Source organism: Pimephales promelas, chromosome 18 (assembly GCF_988280905.1).
Source record: "Pimephales promelas chromosome 18, fPimPro1.hap1.1, whole genome shotgun sequence".
Classification (NCBI taxonomy): domain Eukaryota; kingdom Metazoa; phylum Chordata; class Actinopteri; order Cypriniformes; family Leuciscidae; genus Pimephales; species Pimephales promelas.
In genome coordinates, this window is record NC_142786.1 from 21,567,199 (window position 1) to 21,591,064 (window position 23,866).

At 36.4% G+C, this 23,866-nt stretch overlaps 1 protein-coding gene across 1 annotated transcript; it reads left to right on the plus strand.

Annotated features, from left to right (window-relative positions):
• Positions 1-1,333: 1,333 nt before the first annotated feature.
• On the plus strand, positions 1,334-22,893 carry LOC120484990 (uncharacterized). Its single transcript, XM_039680449.2, has 5 exons — positions 1,334-1,487; positions 10,007-10,096; positions 14,263-14,402; positions 17,045-17,149; positions 22,785-22,893. The coding sequence occupies exons 1-4, from the start codon at positions 1,409-1,411 to the stop codon at positions 17,117-17,119; spliced, it is 384 nt and encodes a 127-aa protein (XP_039536383.2). The 5' UTR covers positions 1,334-1,408; the 3' UTR covers positions 17,120-17,149; positions 22,785-22,893.
• Positions 22,894-23,866: the final 973 nt, after the last annotated feature.

Genomic DNA, 23,866 nt, shown 5'->3' on the forward strand with positions numbered 1-23,866 from the left:
ATGTTTGTTTGTTTGATACTTTATTTATGCCAAATTTAAGGCATCCAGTAGTTAGAGATAACAGATTTCCACATCTATCACTCATACAATATAAATAAATAATACAAAAAAATAATAACACTAAAAAACATGCATACACATAACTAAATATATTAAAATTTCTTAAAATTCCTAATAATATTACAGTAATTATGACTATGGATATAGGCTTTCAGCTGGCTATTAATCAATCAGAACAGTATGACAGAGAATAAATTATAAATTCTGAAAGTAAATGTGGATGTTCGATGCCATGGAAGGCTAATCGAAATAGCTAAATGTTTAAATGTTAAAAAATAAAGAAATAATGTGATTAATGATTAAATATTTAAAACATTAAACTATCATAGATAAAATAAATGTTTAAATATTTTTAAAATTTTATAATAAGAATTATTATAATTAAAAAATTATATATATTTAAAAATGTTTAAATGTTAAAAATAAATAAATAATGTGATTTATGATTAAATATTTAAACCATTAAACTATTATATATAAAACAAATGTTTAAATAGTTTTACAAATATTATAATATGAATTAATTATTATAATACAAAAATAATATAAATTTTAAAATGTTTAAATGTAAAAATAAATAAATAAATAATGTGATTAATGATGAAGATTATTTAAATCTCATTTTCCTTTCTACAGATTAACTGGCTCACTAATGCTGGTTTGGAGCAATATTTAGGATGGGGGATGTAGCGGTCCTTGGCATTAAAGACTGGGAAAACCTCTTCTGTTTAAGGTACTTGGAAAACTACTGTACAATAAAAAATAACGGTATTATCATAAAATCATGTCCAAAAAACTATAAATATGCAGTGTGTTTTAAGCACTTTCTGAAGTTTCTTGTAGGGCGACATTAAATGCCTTTGTTAACTGATCTTGAAACATCTTTTCCGAACCATTAACAACACAGCAGGCATCCAAGTTATCACTATCAAGATGAGTTGACAAACAGCAGATGCAACACCACAATCCCACAGCTGCGGATGACATTTACATCTGCTTTCTGTGCGCTCTGTGACCCACATCCCAACCCCAGGTCAGTCTTTTCATCTCTCATCTATCTTAAAATTCCAGATTACTAAAAATAACCCATTGAAATGAATGAGAGTCATATCAGCTATAGCCCTAATCCACTTTCAGGGTTGAGACAGACACTGGTATTGTTTAAAGGAGGTGCTAGTTAACAGATGAATGAGGCATCTACAATTTTGGAGTTCCCACCCCCTCTTACTCCTTCCTCCCACCCCTTCTCCAGGCGGTTTCCTCTCCTCACACTCACTCACACGCTGCAGTCATTCAGAGGCACAGCGTGGAGGCTGCACACATACACACACCAACCCTTTAGAGCGACATGGCAAGACTACCTCAGCGCTGTGTGATGATATCAGTGTGTTTGGCAGGAACTCTTCTACTGCTGCCGCTCTGCTGGGGTGAGTGAGTGTGTGTGTGTGAGTGAGAGCGAGACTGAGATTGACTTCAATGAGGGAACTTTACTATGTGGGAATGTTTGAAATGAGACGGATGTGAGAGATTAAAAGTTCTACAAAGTGAGCATTTAAAAAAGGCATTTGCATGTGTTGTATTTGAGGCTGAGAAACCTGTAAAAAAGTGCTAACTTGCAATAGTTTCCTTATTGGGATATGCAAATCATAACTTACATTCATGTTGTTCCAAAACCTGACTTTTTCCTTCATCTGCAGAACACACACACATACATACATTCAAAGTCAGACAGTAACAGAGTACATTTACTTGAATGCAGTTCTTAAGTACAATTTTGAGGGATTTGTTCTTTACTTGAGGGTCATTTTTGAGTACTCATGACTTTACTCAAGTAGATTTGAGAGGGAAATATTGTACTCTCTCTTTACTCCTCTGCATTTCTATCCATAACTGTGAGTACCTGTTCTAAAAAGTACTTGTTCTACTTCTAAAAAAAAAGGAAAAAGAAAAATTTGTTGTTTTCCTCTCAAATATGATTGGATTGGACAGGCGCCACTGATTGGGACAGGCTATCAGAAATCACCTTCAGCTTTCCGCCAAAGTCAACTCCATGGTCAGATTCAGATAAGAGACGAAACCGAAAATTCAGAAATTTTCAGAAATTTTTTGTTATATAAAGCAACATGGTAAAAAGATGAAAATGAATTCCTTTTACATTCTCCAAGGTATTAACATTAACATTAACTCAATGTAGAACGTTTCCATAAATGTAAGCACTGTGGCAGAGTAATATATTTAGAAAATGTACTCGTGATACTCAAGTACTTTAGTACTTTTACTTAAGTAGACATCTGACTGTAGTACTTTTACTTGTACTTGAGTAAAATTTAGCAAGGGCTATCTGTACTTTTACTCAAGTAATGGAGCTGTGTACTCTGTCCGCCTCTGCAGAATGTTTAAACTGTTTTGTCCATGCAATGAAAGTCTATGGGGTCCATAACAACATTGATTTTCACTGTGTTGACAAAACAACCACATGAATATATCCTTCATGTTCCACAGAAGAAAGAAAGGTATAATTTTGTTAGTTTTGTGTTTAGGTCATATAGATTGATTAGGGTTCCCAAACTTTTCCATTCCAGACCCACAAGTAAAATTTATCTCAAAACCCACCAAAATATTTGAGATAAGGGGTCCAGAAGCTGTTAGATTTCTATTTAATACTAGTATTTCATGCAGCCCTAGACTAAACTGTGTATGTGTGTGTCATTCACCGAAACGTTGACTTATCTGAAGCCAAGTGACTTTGCACGTTCCAACTCTGCGTCCCACAAATGGTTTGTGACCTACAGTTTAAAAAACCCTGAACTGGGTTAAAATAAATTCTCACTGTATTGACAAAATATGTTTATGAGCATGCAGAGATCCGCTGACAGGAAAAGTGTGTGTTGTGGAAACCTGCTTTTGATTTGTGTCTTTGAGTGCACACAAAGACTTCTATATTTTCAGAAAGTTATCAAGCTTAGTTATTGATCTGTAGCAGGTGCACTGACAATGTGGTAACATCCAAATTAATGAAAGAATTAATTGACTTATCAATGCAAAATATAAAATAATCACCCTAAATACTGAAAAAATATAAATAAATCAAGGATTAAATCAGGTAGAAATAGTCATTTATGTTTAAAACGACCTTAAATAAAAAAAAAACTGAAGAAAGCAAAAGAGGATGTGTCGTCTAACACATTTTTTGCATTTTGTCTGGGCAAAGTATTGCGCGAAATTTCTAAGAACAAAAGAAGCGAGAGCATTATGGCACTTGTAAACGCAGCTCTTAAAGTCCCAGTCGAGATAACCTGGTTTGGAAATTTCCAAAGGACACAAAAGTGCATCATCCTTATGGAGTTGTATGACAGTGCAATCCACCGCAAACTCTTCGGCATGACAGACAGCCCCAGGGGGTCATAACAATCACGAGGGCAAAGTAATCCCACCGTTCCCTGCACAGCTGTTTTCTGTCCACACACACACACTCTCACAGCTCCCACTTCCTCTTGTTCTGTTCATAGACTACCAGCAGAAACAAGCAGGAATTCGTTCTTTTGTCTTGAGGAAGTGAGAACATCCATGACATCATTGTGGTGCAGAACTACAATAAGTGATAATTAGGAGCAGAAGACTGAGTGATATCCTTAGCCGGAGTAAAACCCTCACAGTAAAGATTTACTACTATTCAAACATTGTGATTTGTTGTTCGCTTTTAGTGCACTCGGAGAATTTACACTGAGATGTGCTGGAGTGCTTGAGAGCCTGCGCTGGGGAATGTGCCCAACTGTATGTGCCAAGAGCCTGGAGATTTTATAAATCAATTACTGGAAAACATAAGATAGGGATATCATGAGATGAGTAACATTCACTTTTGGACTGAACTCACCACCTCCTGGGGTTCGGGTAGGGCGATAAGGCGCTGTAAGAAAAATTGGCCAAAAATCATTATGGGAGTGAAGTCTTACCTTAAGGATATTTTCATAACTTTGAGTTCATGCTTGTTTTGACATTTCTTTAAGATAACATCTTGAAATCACAAGTTTTGGGGGCTTTGAATGACTGATGGTGGTTGATGGGAGTTGAAGGGTCAAGTTCCGCCTGACTAAATTTCCCAATGCCTCACGAGGAACTATGTTTGTCAGTGACTGCTACGAATGGTCAATCACAGCTTAAAACACACTATTCTTAGTTGAAATGGTGTTGTTCTTAGCTTTCATTACTTTTTTGCTTTCGTGTTCCAGCTTGTTCGCTGTGTGTTTGGTGTGACCATGGTTGGGATTTATAGTCTACACTGAGAACACGAAGTTGGACAACAGCCAGAAAGTATGTTGAACCCTTTAAACTCTGGAATTGTGTTCAAATCTCAGTGGCAATGTGACAAGGACAATAAAAAAACCATTTAACGTGGTGCACGGTGGGGTAAAACATGTGTGTTTGAGCCATCGGTTCACAGCTCAGCTTCATTAACTTTCCTCGCCGAAGGAGAACTTGAAAGGGAAACTCATTCAGCAGGGCATGTGAATACCTTCACCCTAAAATCCACCAGGTTAACTCCTAGACAAAACACAAAACTGTTATTTTTGTTTCTTTGTTTGTCAAAGCTAATCTGATTAAGGGGACCACGATAATGTTTGTATAAGAACCCATAGCGTGAGTTGTGGACTGTATGAGGCTTAATTTGGAGTATTTAGATGGCGCTTAAAGGGATAGTTCACTTTGAAATTAGTTTTTGGTATGTTTTAGCTTACCTCAAGGGCATCCAAGATGTAGGTGTCTTTGTTTCCACTGTAGTTTCAATTTTGATATTTTTAGGTCAAACCGTTTGTGTCTGTCAGTCATATAATGCAGGTCTATGGTCACCACCTCAAAGAGCATGCACATAGAAGTCCAAATTAAAAATGATTTAACAACCCGTAAATATAAGTACACAATGATGGCATAAGACATGAAACGAGCGGTTTGTGTGAGAAAATGAACAGTATTCATATCGTTTTTAAAACATAAAAAGTTTTCTTGTAACCACAGCCACAAAGCACCCATGCCCTCAGTTCACTTGGACGTGGCTGTGGTTACAAGAGGTAAAAACGATATAAATACTGTTAGTTTTCTCACACAAACCACTTATTTCATGTCTTAGGCCATCAATGTGTACTTACATTTACGAGTCGTTACATCATGTTTAAATTGGACTTCTCTGTGCATGCTCTTTGAGGTGGTGACCATAGACCTGCATTATATGACAGACTAGAACGGTTTGACCTAAAAATATAAAAAATGAAACTACTGTGGAAACAAAGACACCTACATCTTGTATGCCCTTGAGGTAAGCTAAAACATACCAAAAATTAATTTCAAAGTGAACTATCCCTTTAATAGAGATTGACTGCTGTACCCTGGGGATGATGACTGTAAAATAAACCATGGCATGCTGACCACAGATCCCGCTCGCTGAGGAAGAGTGCTGAGCCTCAATGCTGTTTATGGTACCACTTGTTTATTGGTGTTGATCCAGGTATTAACTTGGCCCTGTTTCCCACGAATCTCAAGAGAAAGTGAAAAGATTATGCGTGCAGATGATCATTAGTCCATAGACAACAGTCTCCAAAGAAGTATGACTGCATGTAAGTTTGATTATGATTGGTCTGAAAAGAACATCGAGGATGTGGATGATGAAGAAAAATTGCTCAGAGCATTCTTCAGTGGTGATTGTAATGATAAAGCAAGGCCAGTCTGGGAAACGGTTTAGAGAACTAATGGTACTGGCACACAGCCATGATGTCATTTCTTGGTCATGTATGGCAAAACATTTGGGTTTTGGGTTCAATGATGCTGTCAATCAAACACTCTCATCTACAATATAGAAATAATGTGCTTCGTATCTAATCTTCATGATGTTGAACTTTGGATCATTTAAAATAAATATTAGTCATAAACTTATTATGCATATATTTCTATGTGTGAAATCAACAACAACAACAACAAAAAAAAATCAAATTAATAGTTTCCAAAAGAACAAAAGCCAAAAATTTGGTCAAACTTTAGATTAGCATCCAATTCTCACTATAGACTATGACTTTAGTCTCTATAAACTGCTAATTATTACTTCTTAATAGAATTAAAGGCAGTTGTTCAGTTTAAGTATTGGGAAGGATTGAGGGATGTAGAATATGGTCATGCAGAATCAGGCATTAATGTGCTTAATAAGCACTTATAAACAGCCAATATCTTAGCTAATAAGTGCTAATAAGCAACTCATTCACAGTGAGAATTGGACCCTAAACTAAAGGGTTCCTAAATTTTGTATTTAATAATTATTTTTCAAACAACAATGGAATTAAATAAAGTATAAGACACTGAAAATAAATTGACACTGGCAATTCAACTCTCAAATGCCAGTTACTAATTGCCCATTAAAATGTACACACCTAGTGACAAGACAAACAACATTACAGTAATATTAATATTTAAGTGGACGTTCACAGCAATTGATTACTCTGGAAGCCCATTTCCGCCACATAGGAGAAAAAATAATGCTCAAGTAAATAATAAATAAATAGTCAAAATTATGAGATAAAAAGTCAAAATCTGTATGTCATGATTATTTTTTTATCTCATAATTACAACATTTTGTTGTAAGCATGATTTTTCGTGTGATGTGTGGAGGAAATGTGCTTCTGATTACTTATGTTTGTATGAAATGAATGAATCATTGGTACGAGAAACTAAAGTAGCAACTTCAGCTAACTAATATACGGTGGGAAATTTTTATTGGGAAATTTCGGACCACTGGATGTTGCGAATAACCAATAAGAATCGAGTAAATAGGCATGCAAAAGGATTTTAAATCATGAATACTATTGAACCACACATTCAGCTTCTAAAGAAAACAATCGCAGGATACCAATTTTTACAATGTGTCTGGGTGTAAATTACAGTGGAACAGAGCTTTCAACAATCCTTTTCTGCTCTGACATCTGATATTTGCCTTTCTCCCCAAAAAGTTCAAAGTAAACGGAGTCAGACAAATCCAGATAAGCCTAAGGCATATGAGGTGGGATTCTTAGGCTCAACTCCCAGGTGTAGTCTGGATATCATTCACATATTCCCTGAAGAAAAAACACTGATCACCTTGGTCTCGCTAAACAGCTGTATAAATGAGTAAGATGTAAGAGGAAAAGCCTGACAGATTTTTTTTTTCATCTTAAGGAAGTAGATTCTGGGGTCGGATCCTATCAAAACTGAACTCTGAGGATAATCAGTACTGAAGGGACTCATCCAGTACTATAAATACACGGTGACCCAAAGATTTAGGAGATTTCCATATGATTCAGAGGAGACTGATGTTTTAGTGCCAGTTATAAATCCAGATCCTGGATCCTGAAGTGCCCAGTGCACTGCCAGATCCAGTGCCAGGTGCCAGATCAAGTGCTAGATCCAGATCAAGTGCCAGATATAGATCAAGTGCCAGATCCAGATCAAGTGCCTGATCCAGATCCAGTGCCAGATCCAGATCAAGTGCCAGATCCAGATCAAGAGCCAGATATAGATCAAGTGCTAGATCCAGATCAAGTGCCAGATATAGATCAAGTGCCAGATCCAGATCAAGTGCCCAATCCAGATCCAGTGCCAGATTCAGATCAAGTGCCAGATCCAGATCAAGAGCCAGATCAAGTGCCAGATCCAGATCAAGTGCCAGATATAGATAAAGTGCCAGATCCAGATAAAGTGCCAGATCCAGTGCCAGATCCTGATCAAGTGCCAGATCCAGATCAAGATCAAGTGCCAGATCAAGTGCCAGATCCAGATCAAGCAGATCCAGATCAAGTGCCAAAACCCTTGCCAGATCCAGATCAAGTGCCAGATCAAGTGCCAAAACCCTTGCCAGATCCAGTGCCAGATCCAGACCCAGATCCAGTGCCAGATCCAGATCAAGTGCCAGATCAAGTGCCAGAACCCTTGCCAGATCCAGTGTCAGATCCAGATCAAGTGCCAGATCAAGTGCCAGAACCTTTGCCAGATCCAGTGCTAGATCCAGATCAAGTGCCAGATCAAGTGCCAGAACCCTTGCCAGCTCCAGTGTCAGATCCAGATCCAGTGCCAGATCCAGATCAAGTGCCAGATCAAGTGCCAGAACCCTTGCCAGATCCAGTGCCAGATCCAGATCCAGTGCCAGATAGAGATCTCAGGTTTTTATCAGAGACTATTTATATAGAGACATGCCACTTACTAAATCCTCAATACAGCTATATAGGGAAAACCCGTAACACCAAAGATGGCAGTTGTATGGACATGTCCCGCCCCTCCCGCTGGAAAGCCAATCGTCTGCTTTTTAACAGTGAAGTCGGGAAACAGTTAAGCCTATCGTCTGGTTCCACCAACGCATGCACACAATTGAGGTTTGCGACAGCAGAAAATGTGTTACAGTTTGAAAAGGCGGCATATTTGATATGTGTTAGTTGTGTAAATATCAGACGTCCCAAGTTCTGTGAGTCCCGCAGATTGATAGATCTCCCTGGTGCCAAATCTCCCAGAATCTAGAGCGAGCGAGCAGTAGCGAGCACATGACAGAGAGCGAGAGAACCCTTGCGCATGTGTAGTAAAATATAACCTGTGAGGGATTCATTTAAATAGAAGCCTGGTCTTGGTAGTCCGAAATAGCTGCCCGGAGGCGTTGCCAAGATGGCGGCCGTGTGGCATGACTTGCCTAAAAGGACTTTGGTTTTATGCAAAGACAAGCTGATACTCCACCTTGTCCGATTACACATCCCATGATGCCTTGTCTCTTGGGACTCATTTAGGAAAGAAGAACAGTTGCCTTTTTCAAGCATTCTTAGAATAAAATAGGGTCTTATTAATTTAACTTTGAAAAAAATCTGTTATAATAGCCACAATACTGATCAAATTTGGGGTCAGTAAGAATTTTTTGTTGTTGAAAGAAATTAATATGTATTCAGCAAGGTCACGTTAAATTGATCAAAGGTTACAGTATAGACATTTATAATGTTACAAAAGATTTCTGTTTCAAATAAAAGTTCTTTCGAACTTTCTTTTCATCAAAGAATCCTGAAAAAAAGTGTCACAATTTCCACAATATTATCAAGCAGCACAACTGTTTTCAACATTGATAATAATCAGAATTGTCTTGAGCAGCAAATCATCATATTAGAATGATTTATGAAGGATCATGTGACACTGAAGACTGGAGTAATGATGCTGAAAATTCAGCTTTAATCACAGGAATAAATTACACTTTACAATATTTTCAAATAACTGTTTCAAAATAGATATTATTTTAAATAATACAATGTTTATGTTTTTTTTCTTCTTCGATTTTTGCCGCCCAAGAGCAAAAGAGACTTCTTTCAAAAACACAAAAAATTGTACCGACTTCAAACTTTTGAACGGTTGTCAGATCTAAAAAACTCAACGCTGATGAGTCAAATCTCTGTTAAACAAATGTCTTTTCACAATCTCTTGAGCCTGACAGAACTGGCTTCACAGATGTTACTGCTGGCTCTATTCATTATCATCTCAGTCCCCAGTAATCTCACAGTATCACAGATGCAGGAACAGACAAGATGCTTGGGAAGAAAGAATGTCATGCTGAATGGTCTCACATAACTGACAAATGGCAATAGTATGCGAGAAGCAATACAAAGATCTCAAATTACTGACTCTGCTTCTTTTCAATGGCAAACAATGTCCTCTATGGTTCGGTGAGGTGATTGGGATGTGTTGGTCAGTAAAGATAGACAGATAATGTTCAAAGCATTAATTGTGTTTGTGAAGGGAAGTCATAATTAATGGCTGACATGCCATGACAATCCCTGTCTGACTGTGTGAATGTAAGTTCATCAACAGGCATGTTGAGTGATCGGCACAGATGCTGACTTCCACATTGCTTCCCACAATTGTGAGTTTTTCACAAAGCTAAATCAAATCTCTTTTGTCTTGGCAGGTGCTGACGAGGACGAATATAATTTTGACTATGATTCCACGCATACCCCGGAGTACGACTACAATTCAACGTTCGGGTTCCTGTTCTTCAGTAGGTTTTCAATGGTCTCACAAAGGGTCTATATAGAACTTTAAACAGTTCTGCAGGTTATTCATACACACACTGTAAAAAAAAAAAAAAAAAAAAAAAAGTAAATTTACAGGTAATAGCCTATATTTTTTCACAGATATTTGCTGTAATTTAAAGGTCCACTATTAAATTTACAGGTAATTGCTTGTATTTTGCATTTATTTTTAAAGAGAGCTTTCCAGAATGTTCCCAGCAAGTTATCGTTTTTTTTTATGACCAAAAGAGAACGTTCCGATAACTTTCACTAAAGTTCTTTAAAAGTTATGTGTAAATGTTTAGACAAAACGTTCTTAAAACATTTTTTTTAAATGGATGTTTGGAACTTTTAGAAAACAATTTAAAAAATCATGTTTTCATAACATTTCCAAAATGAGAGAACTTGAATACATACAAAAAAAAAAAAAAGGTTGTTTGGAACGTTCATTAATGCCAGCCCATTCTCACCCCCAAGGCGTCACTTAACTGACGCCTTGGGAAGCATTTGACCATGCTTCAATATCTGACGCTTTAGGCGCCCTTTAGCGTCAGTTAGATGACGCCCTAGGATCGCGTGTACCCTACCCCCACCCCACACCTAAACCTAACCGCGTCCTCTAACTGACGCTTTGCTTTAGCGTCAGTTCGATGACGCCGTAGGATCGCGTCATGTAAGTGACGCTAAAGGGCGCCTAAAACGTCAAATATTGAAGCATGGTCAAAGGTGACGCCTTGGGGTGAGAATGCGTTGTAAATGCAGTGGCCAAAAGTGACGTCCGGTCCAGGAAGACTTCACCCTTAATCCAAATATTAAAAGTTTGTTAAAGATTTTGTAAGTATATTGCTAGCTTGGAGTCAATAGTTTTATGTGTGATAATGAAACATGACAAATTGCGTGACATAATATTTACCCAGGCTGTCATACAAAGAAATTATAAACACATGCAAATACAACAGAGAGCTGAAATATTACTGATTATGTTTTAGTCAATGTATGCTTTCCCCTGAGCCTTTAGTTTTTCTATGCATTTTTCTTTCTTTCTTTCTTTCTTTCTTTCTTTCTTTCTTTCTTTCTTTCTTTCTTTCTTTCTTTCTTTCTTTCTTTCTTTCTTTCTTTCTTTCTTTCTTTCTTTCTTTCTTTCTTTCTTTCTTTCTTTCTTTCTTTCTTTTTTTTGCATAGTAAAGTAAACCTGTAGCTGTATTTTGCCCAAAACAATTGTCAGATAAATACCTTAACAACGTTTAGTGTTTTGATCTTCCCTCATATTTAAAATGTTTAAATAAATAAAACTAAAAAAAATTATTTTCCTCATATTTTAATTGAACTTGTAGGGTCATTAAAAACAAATATCTCCACCAAGACATCGCTTGTGGCCACTAGTGAACCTTCCCGTCATTTTACCCGGATCATTTTATGCACTGTAAACCCAAATAAGTTGGTAACACTCAAATAATTTGATAATCAGTTACATCACATTGTTTAAGGCAAGAAGTGTAACGTTTAAGTAAGCAGAACTTGCAGATCATACATTTTGAGTAAGCTTATTCACACACAACTTAAAATGATCATGTAATCTCAATTTAAATATTTTTAGTATAGTGGAAACTTGCTAGCTCTAACCAGCTTATTTAAAAAATGCTACTTTGCTAATTGGTGACCCAATGCTTTGCTCCACATGCTCCACAAAAAAACCCCAAAACCAGAAACTCTTTAAAACTAGCAAAACAAAATATTAAGAACCACTAAATCTCCTGCTTAACATTAATCTGGCACAAAACACGTAATTTTCGCATTTACTCTCCCTTTTAAGGATCATGGCAAAGCAAAGCATGCTGGGAAATAAAATCACAACCCAGTTTCAGTTAAATTTAAGTTCATAGAATTTAAAACAATTAAACAATTCAACGTACTTAAAGGGATACTTCACTTTTTTGGAAATAGGCTCATTTTACAACTCCCCCAGAGTTAAACTGAGTTTCACCGTTTTCAAATGCATTCAACCGATTTTCTGATACTGTATTTAGAAGAATATCAGTAACCAGACAGTATCTGGTCTTATTGACTTCCATAGTAGGAAAAAAAAAGTGCCAGTGAATTCCTTTTATAAATCAAATCGCTCATAAACATACTATTACACAAAAACGTTTTGAATATTAAACATGAAAGTATTAGGTAATCATTTCATACATTTCTCCTTCTATAGAGAGCCTAAGTCCCGCCCCTCCGCTTCCAGCTCATGGGACCTTATTTCGGAAAAAATATGAATGGTAGTCAATGGAGAGAGACAACTTATCTTTTTATTCCGTCTGAACTGTGCCCTGAATTACACATATGATTGTCAATTTAAAAGATAATTCTGAAAGTCAAAAACGTCGCAGTTTGTCATAAAACAGAAGAGTAACATTTAGTTTTATATGAAAATCGCTTAATGAACTACATCTCTCGTGTGTGTGCAGTCTGGTACAAAACACTCAGGTATGATGGCGTAACGTTACGATTATAACGTAAGACTGTAGAAACAATGACAGACATTAGCCTCAGTAAAGTTCTGAGGCTTCATTCATTGAGAGAAAATGTGCACCTTTGGGGTTTGTAGTCTTACGTATTTTCACAGTCTTCTACCTCAACGGTTTCATATCAAACTGCGACTTTCTTTACTTTAAAATGTATCTTTTAAATTGACAAACATGATATGTGTAATTCAGGGCACAATTCAAACGAGATCAAAATATTTGTTGTCTCTCGCCATTGACTACCATTCAATATTTTTCCGAAATAAGGTCCCATGGTGGTCGACCGGAAGGGGAGGGACTTAGGCTCTCTATAGAACCTTTTAGGCATAAAGGGTTCTTTAAAATTGAGTCAAGAACCACAAAGTTCTATGTAGAAGCCCACTCACTGAACCTTTATTTCTAATATGTTCATCATTTTATTTTCACATGTATGTTGGGTTGTTAAGATCTAATCATTGAGTTCCTCAGACATGATTAGACTAGTCGAGCTAAAGGCGTGAATACAACGGGGCAGGAGGTGCAGAGTTGTAGTCACAGCCCGCTTGTTTATCTCTGGAATCAGATGGAGGGCGAGGGGTGTCCCGACCGCAACACATGAGTGTCATTCATTACTAGCAGGAGGTCCGCCTCATGAGAGATTAATCTTAGAAGAAATCTAATCATACAGTTATTATGCATTCATTTTTATGTGGGAATTCTAATAGGATTGTCTCATCACAGTAAAACCATATAAAAGTCACAATATACAACACGCTGCTGACTGTACAGTATAACAATGAATTAAAGGCCATGTCAGTATAATGTACATTGATCATCATCATCAGTTTTATATCGCAGGAACATGAAAACCAAAGCCCAATGTACCGTTCAAAAGTTTGGGGTCAGTAAGATTCTTTCTCTTTATTCATCAAAGGATCCTGAAAAACATATTACAAAATATTGATAAGAAGAAATTCTTGATCACCGAGTCAGCATTGTAGCGATTCCTTTCATGATTGTCATTATACATTTATTACAATGTAATTATACGTTTATTACACTGTAATCACACATTTATTACAGTGTTGTTACTATACATTTATTACAATTAATTATACATTTATTGCAACGTAATTGTACATTACAGCGTTATTATATATTTATTACAATGTAATTATACATTTATTACAGTGTTATCATACATTTATTACTATGTAATTTTACTTTTATTACAGTGTTATTATACATTTGTTACATTATTATTTTGTCAAGTAGCGATTATTTTTGAAAAAATGTGGTGTAAAAAATTTAATTATACATTTGTTGCAGTCTTATTTATTATAATGTAATTATACATAGTTTAAAACTATGAAAAAGTAGCGATTCTTTTTGAAAAAGTATTGATTCTTCACTTCTTCACTGTCATCTCTTCTCCTTTATGCTTCCGCTTCTCTGTGAGAGAAACGAGACTGGTGCGTCGCGCAGATTATCAATCACGCCACCGTTCTCGTCCTGATCGCCACAGAGAGCATCAAAATAACGTGTACACAAAAAAACGTACCAACCCAAACCTTTGAACGGTACTGTATGCGTTTATGTACTTGCATGAAGTATTATCATTGCTCATTCTTCAAGATCCACTGTATGTGTCTCATTAGGTAATGCCAGCAGTGATGATCTAGAGAAGTTTTTAATGGGACAAGGCACAGACGCTGGAGAAGAAACAAGCTTTACAGAAACAGATGGAAGTGTGTTTGAAAAAAAGCCCACTGCGCCCACAGTCAATGATAGGAATCAGGTATTTCTTCAACCTCTTCTGTTATAATATGCTGAATACACAGAACACTCACATGTCCCAATACATTATGAAGTCTTGAGTAATGTGGTTCATCTTTTCTGAGACACAAATGCCTTGTGTCTTTGAGATGGGATTGTGAAAGTGCAATTGCTTACTTTACCATTTTTGCGGGCGGACTGAACTCCTCCACACAGAAACACAGAGGTCAGCCATCTTAAACCCTGTGTTTACTTCAATAACATGGAAGTGTTATCTTCAGTGAAAAATTAGGAAATAAGTCATGACCTGTTCTTACACCCCATGAAAAGAAAAAAAAACATTGTGAAATCCAGAGCTGCAGAACCTTTAAAATATCTGGATGATTTCAACAGCACATTGTTTCCATATAACACACTTGGCGATTAGATTTATTGCAGAAAATTAAAACCAATCTCTGTATTTAATCTCTGTGTGCTGTGAAAATATCAGTGGATGAGATAATATTCATGTTTAATGAGTGCAATAAACCCTCGAGGTGAAGTGACATGTTTTATTAGATTGTCTGACGAGGCACTGTGGATCTGCTGACGAAGCAAACGGGGAGTGAACATGAATGTAAACAGGTGTCCCCGTTATTTTAAGAACATGGATCTATTTGAAAGCTCCATCTGCTTCTTATCCTCATGTGTTGTAAAGTTAAACAATGGCTCTGTTCTGCATTAAAGGAAGGCATCTGTAAACAGAGGAAATGCGACGGGGGACGTGCTCTCAACAGCGCACCAATCAACTTATTTATGCATGCACGTTTAATTAAACAAGCTACTAATTATACAAAGCCATTTGAATTCCTGAGAGAAAGCAAATGCATTACATTTGCAACATCTGCTGCTTTAAACACACAATGGAAAAATCTCAGACAATAAAACACTGTCACACTGCTCCACATTGTGGAGAGAACTGTAAAACACAAGAGCACACCATACATTTTGAACTAATGAATGTTGGCTATAGAAACAGGAGAGTTTTGAGAGTCATTGAAGCATTGTTTAGCTTCGCTTCCCTTACAAAAAAGAAGTATATTTCAAGTTCATTTTATGTAGTATACTTAAGTAATGTTCAAGTATATTTTTAAGTATACATTAGTAAGTATACTAATGTCACTATGTACTAGTAGTAAACTTGTAAGTGTACTATTTTAATACCGCTTGGGACTAAATTGGCCCACTTTTAGTACATACAAGTGTACTATAAGTGTAACAGTAAGTGCACAACTAGTTCATAATTATGTATCTTATGTGTACTGCAAGTGAATTTATAGTTTACTTTTTCACTGTAATACTTATACAAGTATACTTTGAATACTTAATTATTCTTTTAAGTATTTCTGGATCACAAGATTGAGTACAAGAACAGGACAAATATTCTTGTCTTTCTCTCAGTATAAGTCAAGTACACTTAAGTGTAATTTGAAGTATATTTCTTAGAAGTACATATAGTATACTTCTGAGAAGTACAGGAAAAATAAACTGAAAGTATAATTTCTTATTTTTAGTTTAAAAGAAGTATACTAATGGCACACTTGAATAAACTTCTTTTTCGTAAGGGTTTCAGCGGTGATAAAGAGACATCCACTCTTCCGTTGCGTGTTGAATATAACACAGTCTCATCCCAAATCGTCATATAACTGACGTTTTGGGACGTATTTTGACCATACGTCAATATCCGCCTTTTTAGGGCCCCCTTAAACGTCGGTAGATGGCGATCCCGGGCCGTCATACAACTGACGCTTTACCTTTAACGTCAGTTAGGTGACGGGTTAGGTTTAGGGTTAAGTTTAGGTATGGGGTAGAGTTAGGATCCCATAACCTCATCTACCGACGTTTAAGGGGGCCCTAAAAAGGCGAATATTGACGTATGGTCAAAAGACGTCCCAAAACGTCAGTTATATGACGATTTGGGATGAGACCGGGTTGTTGAATACAACGAAGGGAGGGGTGTGCTTGTTTGGGTTGATTCAAATATCAAGTGCTTCTCAGAAATCACTTACTGCACCTTTAAATCATTCCTGTAGGTCCTAGAGGGCCACTGTCCAACAGAGTTTAGCTCCAACCCAGAAAAAAATGACCTGCCTGTAACTTTCTAGTGATCCTGAAGACCTCGATTAGCTTGTTCAGGTGTGTTTGATTAGGGTTGAAGCTAAACTCTGTAGGATAGTGGCCCTCCAGGACCGAAGTTGGACATCTCTGCGGGAAATCACTCTTTAAATTTCAAGGGCAAACTTAAAGGGATACTCCACCCAAAAATGAAAATTCTGTCATCATTTACTCACGCTCTAGTTGTTGCAAACCTGTATGAGTTTAACTCAAACATTGGGTTAAAAATGTAATTTAAAAATGTAACCCAATGGCTGGGTTTGTCCATATTAACCCAACATTTTCAGCATTTTTTTGTGGGCACCATTGACTTCCATTGTATTTTTTTACTGTGGAAGTCAATGGTGCCAAACAACTGAAAGAAACTCATACAGGTTTGCAACAACTTGAGGGTGAGTAAATGATGACAGAATTTTGACATTTTTGGGTATCTCTTTAAGATGTATTTTGCAACAAATGAGCATCTACTAAATATACTGAAACAATACCTTTTTATTTTGTTTATTTTAGGCATCTCGGTCAACGCCTGTGTGTTTCCTTCTCACCTGGGTTGTGCTGGTTCATTATCTGCTCAGACTACTATAGCAGCAGGACCCTGTTACACACTCTGAACATGTGAGTAGACGCGTCTATAGAGTCTCCATGCAGCGTTCATATCCATTTGGGTAATTCTGGGAATTCATTTCTGGATGCATTAATTAGGGATGCACTGATATTGAAATTGTGATTTCACGTTCAAACACATCACAAGCTAATGCTAAAACAATGTACCACAACATTACAATAGGCTGTGAGATAAATACATAAGACCAAGCTTTGTATATATATATCGATTCATCTGAAAGTCTGTCGCCGGAAACACTTGAGCCGTGCTAGAGCCCACATTAGTCCATAGCTCTGGGTTATAACCTATGGAATTAAATGATTTTAATGGGTATTTGGATATTATACAAAAAACAAAGAAACAGTGTTAGCTGTGCATTTAAAAGTAACATTTATAAAGATGGTGGTTCTTTTTATAAGAAAAAAATGGTTCTTTATTTTGTATTACTTTAAACAAAATAATACAAGATACTCTTTTTAGATCCAGGTGAGCAATGACCACATATTTACATAAAAAAAAAATATTATAAACATTTTGAAGACAGTACACAAATGTACATTCTTATTAGCTTTTGCATTAGTACTAGATTGAATAGTCGAAAAATATTTTTTGAATTCTATAAGGAATACAGAGAAATGGGGCTTTTTGTTAGAAAACTTACACTTATGGTTATGAAATTAGACTAATAAAATTAACAAAATAATTACAAAAGCCTCCCTTTTTCTCATTGCAATGCATGAACACAAATGGTTTTGCTATCATCACTCTGATACAGCTCTTAAAGTCTTTTCTTCCCTGTTGTGACTGAGTGAAATGACTTCTTGAACTTCTTGATTTTGTCCATGATTAATTCATTGATTGGATGTTTGTGGTTTGCTTTCTCGTCATCAGAGAAGAGAAGAGATGCTGCAAGAGGAAGGGGGGATTTGATTAAAGATTATGAGGCACATTAAATGATGTGCACAGATAAATACGTAATTAATAATAAAATACAACAATATTTTAGAAAAATAAGAACTGTCCATTTTTATTTCATTTGCCATTAATAATACCCTGCATAAACAGAGATTACATTAAAAAACAAAGATATAGTGCATCCCTAAATGTATTTAAAAATGAATGTGTTATATAGAAACATGTCAGTGACATGTATTTATTATTGTATCATTAAAGTTTTCTTTTGATTATTTGAATGTGCTGCTGCTGCTGACACTTATGAACAGAGATCTCAGCGTGAAGAAATGTGTGTGTGATACTCTTTGGAGTCTGCAGAGGGCACTCAAACATTGATGGTGTTCAAGGGTTAGTTCAGCCAAAAATGAATGACTCGGAGAACTCCGGCGAACATAAAGAAAAGGCAGAAGTGTTAGGTAGGGCAGTACACAGTGGTAATCACCTGAGTGAAATTCATAAGCAGCAGGAAGAACTTGCACTCAGAGAGAACAAGGAAGTGAAGATGAAAAAGGAGGATGGGGTGTCAACGCTATGGATTTACAATGTCGGAACTCAACATAGGCACTGGATATACAGCTCCTGGACAAGATCAATTATGTTATGCCATGTTCCGACAGATACCAGTTGAATCATCCAAATTAGTATTGAGACTTTTTAATAAGATATGGAGGGATGGAATACTGCCGCATAGTTGGAAAAGTGCAGTAATATTACCATTTAATAAGCCTGGTAAGGATCCAGCTAACCCAGATAACTATAGGCCTATAGCTTTGACGTCTCATTTATGTAAATGTAATAGTTCGCAGAATATCACATATATTGGAACAGAGAGGATTGCTGACTAATATACAAAGTGGATTTCGGAAAGGACGATCTACAATAGATACATTACTAATAGTTCGAGTAATGATTTGGAAAAGGCATTGAAAATGAAAGAACTAATGCCAATAGTGTATATTTTGACATGGAAAAGGCATATGATACCATGTGGAGGGAAGGACTGCTTATTAAATTAAATAGAATGGGTATTGGAGGAAGGTATAATTGGATTGAGGACTTTTTAACAGGTAGGAAAATTAAAGTTAAGGTTGGATCAGAGATGTCAATGGAATTAGGTAGACAATGGTATTCCCCAGGGGAGTGCAATCAGTCCAATACTATTTAACATAATGATAAATGATATTTTTTCAAACTTGGATGGATGTATCAAATCCGCACTATATGCGGATGATGGGGCCATTTGGATGAGAGGAAGGAATGTGCCATATGTATTAGAAAATATAAGAAAAGCAATTAATAAAGTAGAGATGTGGTCATATAAGTGGGGGTTTAAGATGTCGACGAGCAAATCTTGTTATATGATGATCACAAAGATGCGCAACCAATATGCTGACAAGTTAACATTATATGAACAACAAATGGTGAAAGTAAATGAATTTAAATTTGGGTCTATGGTTTGATAATAGGTGTACATGGAAAATACACATTAAGCATTTAGAAACTAAATGCAAAAAAGTTATAAATCTTCTGAGAGCTGTGGCTGGATGTGACTGGGGTGCAGATAGACAGTCTTTAATTAACATCTATAGGGCATGCATGAGGTCATGAATTGATTATGGTTGTGTAGTTTATGGAAAAGAAGCAAAAACAACATTGGAAAAAAATAAAAGATTACAGTAGAGCATTACATGTATGCATCAGAGCTGTTAAGACGGAGAGATACCATTGGAGTTAAGAAGAGAGAAACTTGCGATGACGTATTGGATCAGACTAAAAGGAAGTGGGAAAGAAAACCCAACAAAAGATACAATTCAGGAATATTGGGAGTATGCAAAATATCAGGGGTTTGGGTTTGGATGGATATGAAATGGAAGCCTCAGATTTCACCACGGCCAATCCATTAAGTAATATACCACCATGGCTTTTCCCAGAAGTAAAGACTGATATTAATATCACGGAAAAGAAAAGAGAATTGAGAATGGAGGAATTAGGAATTAAAACAAGCAATTACATGAGAAACAGTTATTTTGATTAATTAAACATTTATACAGACGGAGCCAAGAATAAACAGGAATGTGTGGGAGTTGGTATTCATATTCCAGATTTTAAAATAAATTTCTCCAAAAGACTAACTGACCGGTTATCTGTATATACAGCAGAAATAGTAGCAGTCATTATTGCATTGCAGTGGGTTGAAGAGGTCAGACCAGAAAAGGTGGTAATATGCTCTTTAGCTATCATAAAAAGTATTCAGTCAATGATATCGGTCAGAGAAGATTATCATAGTTTGTTAAGATTGCATCGGGGTGGCATAGATGTTCAGTTTTGTTGGGTACCAGCACATGAGGGGATAAAAGAGAATGAGATTGCAGATAAACTGGCAAAAGGGGCATTGCTAAAGGTAATAACAGTTACAATTCCACTAGGAAAAGGTGAAGGAAAAGCGGTGGTTAAGAGAAAAGGACTTGAAATATGGCAGAACTGGTGGGAAGAAGATAGGAAAGGAAGGAAATATTATAAATTTCAAAAATCTGTTAGTATTAAAAATTACATTTATTTTTAATGGGCAAAAGGAATAGTGATAAATGTGAGAACTGTGGTGTTAAAGAAGATGCTGAACACATAATATTGTACTGTACATTGAATGAGGTGGAAAGACGGGTATTTAAAGATAAGGTTCAGCAGACAGGGCGGGAGTGGAATCTGGTAGGGATACTGGGATCAGAAGGAGAGAGAGAGGATATAAGAATTACTAGGAAGGCACTATTTAAATTTTTAAAAGACACAAGGTTGTGGAATAGAATTTAACTAATTATTAAATAACATGATGATAAACACTCCAGTACAGTAGGTGGCGGTATGCACCTAAAAGTTGTTTGCTATTAAAGAAGAAGAAGAAGAACTCCGGCGAACAATGAACCTTTGGTCTAATAACACATCGGTACCTAGTCAATCGTTCTCTGAGATTTGTTTTCATGATAATCGAATGTAAAGAGTTTTATCTCTAAAAACTGTTTAGCGCATAATGCTAGTAATGGGGGCATTGACTAAGTAAAAAGAAATCGCTAGTTTATACCACTAATAAGACTCAAAATAGCCCCACACTAACACAGTAACATAAAGAGGGTCCATACATGCAAAACGAAGCATTGAGAACTTTGTAAGTGTACAGACCGTTTAATAAGAAGATATTTTATTAAGACAGTCCACTTTGTGTATACAGACAGAAGCCATCTTAGAAAATAGTCTCGATAAGTCGATCTCCGAACACCGTGCTGAGTGATCTGAACTGTATGAAGTTCAGCGAACTTCTGAACTGTATGAACGGTGTTCGGGGATCGACTTATCGAGACTATTTTCTAAGATGGCTCTTGCTGTGTATACATGAAGTGAACTGTCTTTATAAAGTATCTTCTTTTATTAAACGGTCTGCACACTTACAAAGTTCTCAGTGCTTCGTTTTGCATGTATGGACCCTCATTATGTTACTGTGTTAGTGTGGGGCTATTTTGAGTCTTGTTAGTGGTATAAACTAGCGATTTATTTTTACTTAGTAAATGCCCCCAGTACTAGCATTATACGCTAAAGAGTTTTTAGAGATAAAACTCTTTACATTCGATTATCATGAAAACAAATCTCAGAGAAAGATTGACCAGGTACCGATGTGTTATTAGACCAAAGGTTCGCCGGAGTTCTCCTTTAATGACTCAACCTCATGTCGTTCTAAGCCTGTAAGACCTCTATTCATCTTCGGAACAGAGTTTAAGATATTTTAGATTTAGTCAGAGAGCTTTCTGTCCCTCCATTGTAAATATATGTACGGTATACTGTCCGTGTCCAGAAAGTAAATAAAGACATCATCAAAGTAGTCCATGTGACATCAGTGGGTTAGTTACAATGTTTTGAAGCATTGAAAATACATTTTGGTCCAAAAATAACAAAAACTACGACTTTATTCAGCATTGTATTGTCTTCCGGTTCTGTTGTGGATCCGCGTTCAGTGAAGCACGCTGTACAAAACAATCTTCGCAAACATATCTAAGTATTTCCACACAGAGGAAGACACACGGACGCACCAGACACACGTCAGCAGCGTCACTGAACGCGGATCCATGACAGAACCGGTAGACAATACAATGCTGAATAAAGTCGTAGTTTTTGTTATTTTTGGACCAAAATGTATTTTCGATGCTTCAAAACATTGTAACTAACCCACTGATGTCACATGGACTACTTTGATGATGTCTTTATTTCCTTTCTGGACAAGGACAGTGTATCGCACATACAGTACATTTACAATGGAGGGACAGAAAGCTCTGACTAAATCTAAAATATCTTAAACTGTGTTCTGAAAATGAACGGAGGGCTTACGGGCTTGGGACAACATGAGTCATTAATGACATAATTTTCATTTTTTGGGTTAACTAACCCTTTCAGTAGGCTTTGTAGGGAGTGTTGGTGTAACAGGACACACAAAACACCACAGAGCACATCAGCAATTTACTGTGATTTGAAATGATTGTCTGGAAGCCTCTGAAGTTCTTGACACTAATAACATTGCAGAACATGTGCTCCTGCTCTCCACCAAATACAACTGCACTTTTGATGAGATAAACATCTAGCCAATAAACAAGTGATAACATCTTTTAATACTTTAGACTCAATTGCTTTCTGTTTCTCCAATTATTCTAGAAGTCCAGGAGGAGGAAGAACAGATGGACAGATGACCTGAACTGAAGACATTTGGACATCCAGTACAGACAGACAGTCACACACACACACACGCACACACAAACAAACACAGCAATGGATAAAGGACAAACCATGACAAGAAACGGCTTGCAAGCTGTAAACAAAAAGACACATTGTTCGTTATTCTTTGTCACCGCAAAACAAGAGCACAGAGGTCAGAGGTCGCAAAGGCTGGATCAATGGAATGTAAAATGAATGTGAAATGGGGCTAAATTAAATAACAGGTTCTTTTGTGGATATTCTTTCAGGATATGACTCAGAGCAGGTGATTTGAGGAAATTGAGAAAAACAAGATCTTTCTCTTCCCACTGTCTGCAGTTTTTTGCAGTTTTAACACACTTGTCTCTTTCATGAGACTTTGTCAGTTTAAAAGCATCTATAATGTGCATATCTTTTGCGAGAATAAATGTGTCAGAAATGTAAGTTGAGAAACAAGCAAATCAGTGGTACATAATGTACGATTTGATTTTTTAATGCCAGTTTCATCCATAAGAAAGTTATATATATATATCACTGACCGGGAATCATGTTATGTTTGGGGAAACTGTAGAAACACTGGATTTCTACAATTAGATCAAGCTTTTTTAGTCATTCAAAGGTCATGACCTCTTGCAGATATTACATGTAGGCACTTTTCTTCGCCACTGCACTTCTCCTAAGCCTCACTATTTCCTCAGTAATCCTTAGATACAAGCACATTTTTATTTTGTGATGTTTTTTTTTTTACAAATAGAGATGGTGATTTACACCAAAATGCACATGAATATGTGAGCTAGTTGAGCATTTTTTATGTGTTGTTTCAAATTCTGAATAAATATTTTTTCAATTAATTCCCATCTGTGTGATCTCAATCATCAAAGAAGGTATCACGATCACAAAAAACGAAAGTTATTATTCAGGATATTACATCTGTTAAACTAATAGCACTCAGGGCAATCTGTATTCAAAGCCTTACGCTTCACGTCTTCATCAACAAGGCGACTGACTGACACAATTCTGGGTCAAGTCCTTAGAAATAGCCA